At 39.6% G+C, this 13,153-nt stretch overlaps 1 protein-coding gene across 1 annotated transcript in view; it reads left to right on the top strand.

Moving 5' to 3' along the window:
- kif21a (kinesin family member 21A) overlaps window positions 1–13,153 on the top strand; it is a gene marked incomplete in the record, with an annotated part of 63,280 nt that overhangs the window by 14,173 nt on the left and 35,954 nt on the right. The window contains 1 exon segment of the mRNA XM_065956907.1: window positions 10,991–11,213. Coding sequence (XP_065812979.1) covers window positions 10,991–11,213 — 223 coding nt within the window.

The raw sequence follows: 13,153 nt of genomic DNA, 5'->3' as shown, positions 1-13,153 counted from the left end.
TTTGTTCTGTACTCTGAGTTTGCCTTCTCACTGAAAACAAAGAGGAATGGATAAAGAAAGCCCGAGCCAAAACCTCTTCTAAGGGGGCGTGGTCAGACACAGCTCATTTACATTTAAAGCTGCAGACACAGAAACAGCCTGTTCACAGCAGGGGCTGAAATAGAGGGGTTTATAGGCATGATCAAATACAGGATCAGAGTGGATTTAGAACTAGACACTTCACAGACATGTTTTAGGGGAGTTCTGAGACTTATTGAATCTGGTTGAAAAGGAGGTGACCTTTAATTGTTTACATGACTAAGTGCAAACATCCCTAGTGATCATGAAGCCTGATGTTGCTCTGTGTAACTCTCAGGTTTATCAGTGAAGTGCATTAAATCACTGCAGTCTGGAGCCTCTGTCAACAAACAGTGAGCGGTGTCTCATTGGTTGATTGTTCATTAAGAAATTTGAAGCTACATATTGGTTGGGACATGTCCATATCATCCATACCCAATTCTATGCCCTTTTTCTTCTTCCTCTTTGGCAGTTCAGCAGCACTGGACTGATTACAATACAGCGCCACCACCTCATTGGTGCAATGCCGTGATATCAATTAGAAATTACATATTCACCAAGTGCTGTCATTGAAAAACAGTGTTCTTCATGTAAACACTGCTTGGTGGTACAACTTTCATGGAGATGGCTGCACCTTAATCCTTTTTTCATACTCAGCTTTCAGCTTACAAATATCCTCTAAACACAAGTTACATCTGTAACTAAAACTGATCTTTGTGCAATAATGTAATGTGCTATGGAAGCCTGTTGGTGACGTCATTGTTATGTTAACATAAACTTGAAAAATGAAAACATAATCCACTAATAACACTTTTCAATTACAATTTCAATTCTTCAACATATTTAGTTGTGCTATTTGAGTAAAAACAAAAAAAGGAGGGGGGGGGGGGGATTTCCACATTCTTGTTTTATTCTTGCCTGACAATTTTGAAATTAAAATAACAGAGCTGTTCCAACTTTAATTTTCAAAGTCATACCCTGTTACACATCTGGAAGATTATTTAACTCTTTAATAAAGTTAAAATTTTTATTTTTCATTTTCCAAACAGTCCCCCGCAGGCTACATTAAAGCCTGACTAAGTGGTTGCCCTTGGAAGTAGATTAAAATTATCCCTGCGGGTGAGTAATAATTAAATGATAAACCATTTTGGAGGCTCACGCTTGAAAACAGTGTGTTGTATTCATTGCTTGGGTTGGCAGTACATTATCCTCCTCCTGAAGTCTGTGACGGTTGTCAGGACGCTGAGCCCGTCTCCTCTGCCCCTCCCTTTTGGTATTTTTTTTTATTCGACCAGACCGGCGTATATCCTGCTGGGATCGGATTATGACTTTAATTCTTGGCTTCCATTACCGGTCGCCATGGCAACCCCATCCTCTATGTCACGCAGGGTGTTTCAGTCCTGTACAGACATATTGGTACAGTATCAGGGAATATTAGATCTCCAGAAATATGAAATGAAAGCAAGCTTTTCTCTGTGATGGATTTGTGTTCGGCTGGGGCTGCATGATGTGCTTATGTTCTTTCTTTCTTTTTTTTTAGACTGTACTCTCATGAGCTCTTTGTCTGCTGCAGTAGGTGGTCCTGTCTGGCTGAGTGTGCAGAGTATGAAACCACTTCTAGCAGGGTGTGTGATACTAAAAATGAACCGTCTCATTGTGCTGTAACACACTTTAAAAGCGTCCTTTAAAGCTGTAGAGGATCTTAGTCATCCATGTATCCTGCACTGTTTTCTGCAGACAGTTTTCTGCAGCACTTACTAAATATGCTGCACATTATTATCATCTCCAAAAAAAAATTAGACTTGGAGTCTTGTGCAGTTTAGTGAAACCCAGATATCATTCCAGCTCCCACAGTTGTTAAGGCTTTCTCTTTAAACCTGCACACAACCCCCCATCGACACAACCACACCAGCTTAGCTCCGTTGCACTAATCCTCAAACCGCAGACAGAGGTGATGGCTTGCATATAACAACTGTCAGCATGTAAGTTCTTTATGCAATGGAAGTGGAAGCACAGTCGAGCTCAGTATAGCGGTTACTGTTATTTTACATTAGTCATGTTGTGAGCGGTGGCGATTTTAGAGTCTCTTGGGGCCCTAAGCAAGAATCAATTAAGCAGCCTTCTGCAGCTTTCATGACCATCATGTTGGCCAGTGTCCTGACGCTTACTCCTCTTTTTTTCTCTCCTATAGACGGATGATTCCTCTTCATTTTTCTTGGTTGACTGTCATTGACAAACTTTGGTTTTCACAGTAATAATGCATGTGACGCTTAGCAGGGCAACAACAGTGAGTGCTGTCAGATGGAAACACCTTAGGGAGGATTCCCACTGTCATTGCAAAATTTGCACTTTTTGTTCAACTGTTTTGGTTTATGTTTGTGAGCCCTCAGGGGCCCCCTTCTGGTCTATTACCCACTGTTCAACATTTTAATGTCATTTCACTGTGTTGGTGTAGACAGGCTTCTGTCTAGAGCAGTGATTCTCAACTGGTCTAGCCGGAAGACACATCATAAACCTGTTCATTAAAATTTGAAACCCAAATTTGGGGGAATATTTTTAAACTGTTAAAATGTATTTATTGAAAAGTTGTGTAGTTTGGACTTCAGACGATACAAAATATGTGACTGAACAAAACAAACATATTTTAAAAAGCACTTCATACCACTTTTTTTGTTAATCACATACTGAGAAAGATGGTGGTTACTTTAACAGCTAACAAGCAATCGATTTATCATTGTAACTCTTAGTGGTAATTCAGCTTTTGCAGTGATTTCTTATTTCATAAACACAGAAGAGGAAGTAATGATCACATCCTTGTAGTGTCTTTTGTAGAAAATACTTTCCTTCCTTTATTTTCTCCTGATATTAGAACAATGTCCTCTCCTTTCTTGTGTTTAAAGTCTTGAAACCCTGAAGACAAGCAGCCTGTTACTGTTGTTTCCAAATTTTCCCCCAGGGATTAATAGAGTACTTCTGATTCTGATTCTAAGTGTCATTGTGCTTTCAGATATTTATAGTCTCACCACGAGTCTGGGTTTGTCATGTTGTTGTGATTTTCAGTGATTGACAGAAAGCCTAAAGAGGAACAACAGCAAACTGCTGTGAAAGCAATTAAGCACATGTTTCTGTAATTTGCGACCTACCTGACCAGTTTTGCACCATCCTGATCCTAACAGAAAAGTAAACCCCCGCCCCTCTGGCATATTATGTCTTGTTAAAATGATTTTCTTGGGCGGCCTTGTAGAGTGAGCTTCTGCGGTGTCAAGACTCCTCTTTCCTGCTGCCTCACAACATTTTTACATCCTGCAGTATTTGGCATCAGGCCCACTGTGTGACAAAGACGCACTTTGTCTTTTATAACCTTCTCTGTTCTGCACGCTCTTCCTCTCCGCCCTCCATACACCCTTAAACTGTCTCCTCTGTGAAGGACAGTGAGACGTTACGCTCAAAGTCGAGTAGGCAGCTCCATGGCAGGTGACATCATCCTAAGGCAGCCGCTGCACTGCTGCTCTCAGCAAATGTGCACATAAAGATGGGGCCTGTTTACTCTCCAGTCTGCAGCTTTTGTGTGTGTGGCTTTGATTTTGGCTGTGTGTGTGCAAAAACAAAGGTAGCTTTGAGTCGTCTTTCTTTCTCTGAACCACGTTTTCTGCAGCGCAGCTCTTTGTCTACTAACACAAACCGAAATCACTAAGCAGAAACTACAGCCTTAGAGATGTAGTTTTCTATCTCAGGATTAAAATGAGATTTTATATTTACTGAATCAGCGAATGTGAAGAACATCATTTTTTTTATTTAAACATTTGATATAAATTGAAACATAGTTTTTAATGCAATGAAAAGATAGAAATACTGTATGCATAGAAAATAATGAGGTTTAACATAATTTAAAGTCACTGACGCAACCTTTAAAAGGCCCTTAATAGTTTTTCTTTCTATAAATGGGAACATGACATATTATTGCTAAAAAGGATAAAGGATTTCTGAGTTCTGGACACATTTTTTAAAAACTGTTTAGTTTATCTAGTTTCTAATTAATAGTATCCACATTAATAGCATTTGCAGTATATTATTTTTTTATTAGTATACTGTGAAGGAAGCTAAATGTGTGCAACACTTAAGTCTAGAAAAGTGTTTCCTATAGTTTCATATCGTACTCTACTGTATCGTATCATATCGTATCGTAATTATTATTAGGCAATTGGTAGGCATTTACAATATCAGACAGGCACACACTCACATGCCTCTGTACACGACACCCCTCCCTTCTAGTGAAGTGCTGCTCTTGTAATGATTTATTAGGTGCAGTGAGGAGGAGGTTTGGTGGTGGAGGGGGGGGTGTGGCTGCAGGTTTGGGCGTGCTCCACTAATCTCCGGCAGCTCAGAAACAAACTCTAGCTGTGAAAGTAAAGACAAACAAATCATTTCTGTGTTTTGAATGAAGTTTTTGAATTTTAGATTCTAATGTTGGTGATTATGAACCCAATCTGTCCTGATGATCGAGATAATAAAGAGCCCTAAATGTCTTTGGACCCTCTTGTGTTTTATCTGTTTCTCGCTTATGATAGCTCGACAACAAGTCTCTAGTGAGGAGACGTCTCGACCCTCGACCCTGACCCTCACCTGACCTCTGATCTCCGCTCTTGTCCAATGCTAAAAATCCTTAGACAAGTCATCACAGCTGTCTTTTTATGGCTGTAGTATCGCTACAGTCTCGCTCTGGTTACTCTGCTTTAACAAAGTCGTCCACAGTGACGGAAGTAACTTTGTGGGCACTTTTCCTTTATTAGATAGGACAGCTGAAGGGAGACGTAAATGTTTGGAGGAGAGAAGGGGATGACATGCAGCAAAGGGCCGAGGTCAGATTTGAACCCATGGTGTCTGCGATGAGAACTATAGCCTCTGTGCATGGGGGGTGTTGCATAACCACTAGGCAATTGGCGCCCCCACAATGACTGTTTAAGTATATTGTTGTGTTCTGGACTAATACTCATATTTTCCCTTGAACTTTGATGTTTTTGAGGCTGATTTGGTCATAGGCTTGAGCTTGTATTGCACTTTTCTACTCTTCTGACGCCTCAAAATGCTTTTCACAACCTCAACCTTATCTGACTGTGATAGTTCTGCAGCAGGATCCCCTCCTCCCCTATTTTATGTCCTAAAGAGACTTTTGACACTCAACTCAAAAACAGAGGATGGGATTGGGCAGCTGTGGCTCAGTTGGAAGGTCGGGGGTTCATTCCCCAGCTCCTGCAGCTACATGTGTGATGTGTCCTTGGGCCAGACACTTAACCCCAGGTTGCTCCCTCTGCTTTATCGGTGGCATATGGATGTGTATGAATGGGATTAGTTACTTCTGTTGGTCACTTAACATAGGAGTACCATGTAGGAGGAGGAAATAAAGGAGTTAACCTTTAAATATATGTTATCAATAATCAACACATTTCTCACTTACAAAATACATATAGAGCTGTTGTATGGTAATTCTGGTTAGTCTTTCCTTGTTTGATCACTATTATTTACTTGTATTTTCCAAAAAACGCACAACACTTATTTACAAATTTAGCGAGTGTAACGACTCGCGCATGTCAAAGTGAACAATAGAATGGAAATCATGATCTGTCCCAGGAAGGGAAACAAAATATCCTACAAGTTCAAAACACCCAAAAGCTGACAAATTCACAGTCTAATATTCATATTTGTATTCATGAGAAATTAATTCCCACTAAAGTCCCGACGGTAAAGCAGGACGTCGTCCCATTTGTTCATGCAGATGAGACGAGAGTAGATTTTTGAAATGCCAGTAGATTCCCGGGTGTGAGAGTATTGTGGGAGAGTGCTGAAACAGACAGGATTACACACCCAATTAGTGAGCTAAATGGTCTGAAACAAAGACCCCCCCTGTGGTTACTGCAAAGGATTAGATTTCTTGAATAGTCTAAAAAAACGAGGAAACACGGAATTGATTCAAAACATTGATTCGACATGCAGTTTAATTGATTTCTCTGGTTTGGGATCAAATTTTTTGTCTCAATACAACAACAGAGATCCAAACAATAGAACAACGGCTCTGCAGAACAACTGTAGCAGATTAGGAGGTTTGTCGTCTTTCTTTGTGTAGTCCTCTCGCTGCTCAGTAGCGTGTTGTAACCACTAAGAAGCTCAATGGCAGCTCATGGTGGCTGGCTGTTGAGGGGGAATGATTACTAGTTGTTACTCTTTAGCTTTTATGAGGTATTTCTGGCTATCTTTAAATTCAGGACACATTTGGATTATACATCTCAATTTGGATGGATTAAGACACATGTTGTCTGCATGAACAGGGGTGGAAAGTGTGCAAGAATATCAACCAGTTTCAACCAGTTTGAAAAAGTCTCAGAGGACCCCAAAACATGTCTGTGAAGTTTCTTGTTCTAAATCCACTCTGATCCTGTATTTGATCATGTCTATAAACCCCTCTATTTCAGCCCTGCTCAGAACAGGCTGTTTCTGTGTCTGTAGCTTTAAATGTAAATGAGCTGTATGTGACCATGCCCCTCTGGAACGGCTTGGGCTTTCTTTGTTCGGAGAAAGCTGGGAAAATAGAAATGAAAATGCATCACTTAAGTGATATTCTTTATTGATTGATGCACTTAAAGGCTCGGCTGCAGCTGAATGCTTTCTTGTCTTTAAAGGTTTATCTTAAAAAAATATAATAATCATGTCCAAGATGGTTTATTTTATTTTATTGTATAGCTGGAAAAATTGGTTGCCCCAAGTTTGAGTACCTGGAACCATCACAACCATTTCTTTACAAATTCACAGAACAGTTTACCTTGAATCATTATAGTGGCCAATTACTTTTGCGTCCTGACTGAGGTCTAAAGTTTTAAACCAACTCCTATCACAGTTTAAAACTAGCTGACCCAAGCTAAATATGCCCTGGGGGGAATCTGTCATCAACTATTTACAATACAAGTCTCTGTTTATTCTGATGCTGCTAAATGATCTGCTGAGTCTCCGTGTTATTCAGGACACTCCATGATTCACTATGCCATTATGTATTATATTTTTCAGTGCAGCTTCAGCAGACTGTCAATAAGCACTTGTAGAACAAACCCAGTTGTTTTGACATGAAAGTCTTTGTTGATGTTACAGTTAATGCTTCTGCTGCATCTTATATTTGAAGGTGGTTGATTAAATAAATTGGCCTAAATTTAGTCAATAAATATGGACGCAGTATCACCTAAAACACCAGCAGAAGAATGAAGATTTCAGTTTGTATCTATCATACTCTGCCTCATTCAGGGATTGTTCTGTGTAGTTATTTGTGGACGTGTCGTGACCTCCAGGCAGGACGTTACCTCTCCTCCCTCGCCTTCGTCTGGCCATGTAATCCTACAGCCACAACGTCAGTGTCCGCACCGGGATCCAGTGTCACTCATCAAATACAATGGCCGCACTGTACTCCCCTCACAGCATTGTTTTCCCCTGAACTTAGAGGCACAATGAGGCTTTTATCCATGCAGGACAGAGAGAAAGAAGACTGGCAGGCCCGCTGTCAGGTGCTTTTCTTACAAACTTCAGGAGTGGAGAGTTAGTTCAAAGTTAAAGAATGAAACTGTCTGGAAGATTTCCCCACTTGTTCACAATCAACCTCATTGAATTGTAACATTTGACCAAACTTCAAGATATTGAGCCTTTAATTGAATCACACATTTGAGAAACAGGCAGTAGGCGGCAACAAAACAAATAGAAATAGGAACAAATAGCTTTAAATAAAACGACAAGATATAAATAAGTATAGAATAGGAAAAATAGTACTGCACAGCTGTACAACATTTAAAAAGCTCTCTTCTGTCTGTGTCCTTGATCGCAGACCCTTCAAGAGGAATCAGTCAAACTTTGCTTGCAGAATGACACACACAGAACTACTTTCTCTCCACACTAAACTAGTTAATCCCCGCCAGATTAAGACTGTTGGAAAACATTCAGGACATCAGAAGCAACATTTCGGCTTTGTCGGATAAACACAGACAGACAGACAGACGAGATAAATCAGTACTAACCCAGCTGGCAGGTTTTATTGGACAAAGTATTGAGTCAGAGGGGGGATTGACCCTGGGCAGTTGTTGGATCAAAACGACACATCTGGAGCAGATGGAATCGTACAGAAATATAAAACCAGATGTCATTAAAGATGATCAAAATACATGTTCTTCACAAAGTAAGTAGAAAGCCACATCTAGATAATTCTTGAGATTTCCTTAATGATTATGAAAGGTTCTGTCTCTTTTTCCTCTTTAGTACAACGTAAACATACTTCATATTTGTGCTACTGTACTCGGCTGCATGGTTAGAATTATTAAAGTGATTGACATGTTTGATCCTCACAGCAACTGTTGTGCTTTTCAGCAGCTGCAGGATTTATGCAGCATCTTTGTTGTGTCCTTGAATGTACAAAACACCTACTCTTGGCTGGTTTTCTCTAAAAAACATTGAGTTAAAGAAAAATGTAGCTGCAGTTTTTGGTGGTGATAAGAACTTTATGTAGTCAGATAAAGACTGAGCATTCAAACAGTTTTGGCATATTTGGTTAAGAGAATCTTCTAAAAGTCATATGGTGGTGCAGTGGTTAGCACTGTTTCCTCACAGTGAGGAGGTTCCTGGTTAGATTCCCCGTCTGACAGGCCCTCTCTGTGTGGAGTTTTCATGTTCTCCCTGTGCAAGCGTGGATTCCCTCTGGGTACTCCGGCTTCTCCGCACAGTCCAAAGCTGGTTAGGTTAATTGGTGACTCTAAAATTGTCCGTAGGTATGAATGTTAGTGTTTCTGGTTGTCTGTCTCTATATGTCAGCCCTGTGATTGACTGGCCAACAGTCCAGGGTGTAACCCCACTTGTCGCCCAATGACAGCTGGGATTGGCTCCAGCCCCCTGCGACCCCAAGCGGGAAAAGCGATATAGAAGATGGATGGATGGATGGATGAAAAGATGAAAAAATGTAGAATTGCTGTACTATTTTTTCTTGAAGATCTTATTAAAGGTTAGAAAATCAACAGCAACAGATTGCTTAAGAATAAGAATAAAAAACGTGAGACATAAAGTTAATCTGGACATAATCTTGATACATGCCCAAAAAGGGATTTGTGCTGGCAATGAGAACAAGGCCTTGGATGCACTCGCAAGTGTGCCAAAAAAAATTCTCCTAATCCTTGAGAAATGCTGCAACACCAGCAGGCTGAGTCAGTGAAAACACAGATAGGTTCATCTATAAAGTGTCCAATCTTGTTTTTCTTTAGGTAAGCTAATATTGCTCCATAAATTATTCTTGGATTCTAAAAATCAGCTTGGTAAATCTCCAGTAATGTATGCTTTGGATCACAAACCTTTGAAGGTCATCTGTTATCAAAAGCTGCAAGACTTAGGGGAAATCAAAATGGTCTTAAAGCCATGAGGTTACACTTAAATCCAGTCCCTAAAAGAGCCTCAAACCATGTTTTCTAATGTTTATGTCTGTTTATTTCTTTGCTTTACTGACTGGCCGTCAAAATCTTAAATGAAACCTGTGCAAAGGCTGTAAAGGTTTTAGCCTGTAAGATTTATTTCCTTGAGCAAGGTTGTCAGTATTCTCCTGTATTGTTTTTATTGAAGTCAATCCGACTTTGGCAGCAGAGCCTGAATCGTGTTGATTCTCTGATGTTATTTTGATTTGACTCAGTGGTTTTTGGGTGTGGTTGGAATTTTCTTTCCATTACTTGCTGCATGATGTTACCAACATTTCATAGTGCTTTTAGGCTGCTTTTTCATTCTTTCTCTTGTCTCCAGATTTAATCAACCTTACAAAACATAATTTGTACTGAGCTACAGTACAAAGGGACAGACGTTGTGTTTTTGTATAAATGTAGAGTTTGAAATGTTTTTAAATTGCAGAAAGAGATATCTCTTTTTTATTGTTTATTTTGTCAGCGCTTTATTTGTTTGAAGATATTTGTCGACAACATGCACTTCTATGATTTTCAAATGTTGTGCTCAAAATGCAGAACTTCCATCACACATTTCAAAAGCAAACTTAGGGGCCCGTTTTTTTTTTTCTTTTTTTTTTTTAACCACTTCTTAGAAAGCTTTACCAGAAATCTGGCCATTAAAACCTTTTGAAAGGTAGAATATAAGTAAATGAGTAGGTAGAGCTTGATTTATTTAAAAAAAAATGTAAAGCTCACAGTAAGAAAACAAATAAATCAAAAACAGTAAATCACAACATTAAAGGAAACGTAATAAGAAAATAATTGGTCCAAGGATTGAACCCTGCGGGACTCCAAACAGCGTAGTGTGCCAAGGAGATAACATACACATGGCCAGCGCGATATGGAAAAAAAATGTTGTGATATCAATGTTCAGTATTGCCATAAAAATATGAAGTGCAATAATTAAACAAAAACTAAGAAGTACATACTGGATATAATTCACAGTTTATCTGTCTATCTGTTGTTGTTTGTGTTTTGCGCAATACCTGTATTTCAAACATGTTTCTCCTGAATCAAACACAAATCCAAAAAGCAGTTTATTCACCACTAATTTGGCACCAATTAATCTGAGGGGTAGCTGGCTTGAGCTTCATCTAACTTTATCAAAATGGTGTAGAAGCTTGGTCATTATACCCAGGTCTACCTCCAACAGGTAAAATAGGCATTCTTCTGAGTGAGAAACATTCAGAGTGTTAAACAGTGTTGATTTTAAATTCTTATATTGCAAGAAGGGAATTAAATCTGTTAAAGGCTATACCAGAATTGCTGGACCAGTAATGCATACTATCGGTAAAATGTCAGAAATATGATGCAGTGGATTGCTTTAGATTGTTTTGAAAGTACCTAATCTTGTATTCAGGGAGTGTGTTTTCTCGTTGTCACGCTAACAAGCTCTCACATCTCTTGTTTTCTTTCTGTGTTTTTTGTAGGATTCGTCCTCAGCTGGCCCGGGAGAAGATAGAAGGATGTCATATCTGCACATATGTGATGCCCGGGGAGCCACAGGTGATCCTGGGCAAAGACAAGTCCTTCACCTACGATTACATGTTCGACATGGACTCCACGCAGGATGCCATCTACACCACCTGCACCGAGAAGCTGATCGAGGGCTGCTTAGAGGGCTACAACGCCACCGTGTTTGCATATGGACAGGCAAGTCTTTGTCCTCTGTGTCACAGCTGTGGCGCTGGTGGTGCTTTATAGCTGGGTGAATGTGGAGAAATGGCTCAGTGCATTTTTGTGTTTGAGGACAGCATGAGAAGGGTTTAGTGTTTGAGATGCGGAAAGTGTTGACATTTTGGTAAAAGGAAACCAGAGGACAGCTCTGTTTTGGACTTTTAACCTCTATGACCTTTTTGCTTTGAAGGAATCGTTTGAAAAAAACCCGTACTTGCTTATTTCTGTGAGCTAGACAAGAAAAAATAAATGCTGACCTCACTGCTTTGAAGCTAAACAGTATAAGCTTAGCATATAAAGTAGGAAATGTGGGGAAAAGGGCACAGTCTGTAAAGTTTAAAGAACGTTTTATTATAAGTTTGATATAAAATGTGTTTCTTAGAAAGCTTTAGAGGACATTCTTGTTAAAAACTGCCCATGCTCATTCTCTCCCCTGTTTCTACTCTCTATGCTAAAGAACTATGCTAATTGGCTAGCTAGCAAAGTCCAGTCTTAATTGTACAGATATTAGCATTTTTGATTTTCAAGAAGTTGAATCAGTTCAGTCCATTTAAACAAACATATATTTTGTATTTATTTTTTCAAACAACATGTATGCAACAACATGTATGCATAAATTCATATTGTATTCAATTGAATTTTAGAAAAATTAATAACATACCTCAGAGCAGTAATGGCTTGAAGAGGTCGAAAAGCTCCAGCAACACTTGCAGATTAAAGATCAGCTTCATTAGGACGTGTTTTGGCTTCATCAGGGTCCTACTGAGAGCTCCTCAGAGGGCTTCACAGTTTATTTAAATCCTTAAACTCCTGAAAACTCCCAATAACAGAAGAAGAGAAGGACCTGAAGTATTTTAATAAAGTACTTAATTAAAATAATATTTAGTGGCAACATTTTTGTTCACATTCAAGTGTCTTAATTTAATTCTTTCTCAAGCAAAAGTGTCCAAAATGTTCCTGATTCAGTTTGCAGGCGTTCTTTTGTCAAATATGATCATGTGTTGCAAAAATCATGAACCCTTTGCCTTGTGCAAATTCTTATACGTTTTTTTTTCACCTTTTCAAATATTTCAGAGAAAAAACTGTCTTTTTAGAAAATAAACTGCAGTTTAATGGATATTGAAGATAATCATTAATTGCAGATCTGCCCTACTTGTCCTCTCCCTTTTTTGTTGTCGATCACTAAGTTAACCACATGGAAATAACGTGCAAGTGTAGGCCTCATTCCCCTCCTCCTCCTCCTCCTCCGCCTCCACTACTGCTGAGGTTGCCTTAGCGACCGAGCTCTTGCTGTAAGGCACGCACACGTTTCCAAGTGAAGTGCACAAACACCTATTTTAAACAGCCATACATCTTTAATGTGTGTCCATATTAACCCGTATCTCCCCAGTGACTGCTGCTGTCGGAGCTGGCCTACTTCTGAGAGCAGAGACAGTGGTTGGTTTGGCCTGGATCAAACCTGTTTGCCTCTGTGGCTTTAAAGGGGACTAATCTAGATTTAGATCGACCCACTCGGCTGCGTCACAAGAACTCTGCCTGCTTGGGTTGCGGATATATAGTAAAGTAAAGTAAAAGCTGATTATTTTTTTTAAGGATTTAGTAACAAAAACAAAAAACTTCACAACTGAAAAACAAGCTTCTTCCAAACGTCCAACACTAACAAGCAAAATACAACTATTAAAAAAACACTAAGGCCTTGATGGAAACAAAGTTTCTTCCACAGAAGGAGTTCACTAAAGTCGCTCAATGTCAAGACATTCACACACGCAGCCGCTGGCAACTAGCTGCTTCCTCCCTCCTGCCCTTTCTTCCCATGCCCCGCTTGCCAAGTTGCCACAGGTGGGTTCAATGGCTGGCTGCACTGAAGCTGAGAAGCAGCACACAGGAGAGAGGGGAGAGAAAACACAAAAACAAAT

Source organism: Labrus bergylta, chromosome 7, assembly GCF_963930695.1.
Source record: "Labrus bergylta chromosome 7, fLabBer1.1, whole genome shotgun sequence".
Taxonomy (NCBI): Eukaryota; Metazoa; Chordata; class Actinopteri; order Labriformes; family Labridae; genus Labrus; species Labrus bergylta.
This window is presented reverse-complemented; position numbering and strand designations above follow the sequence as displayed.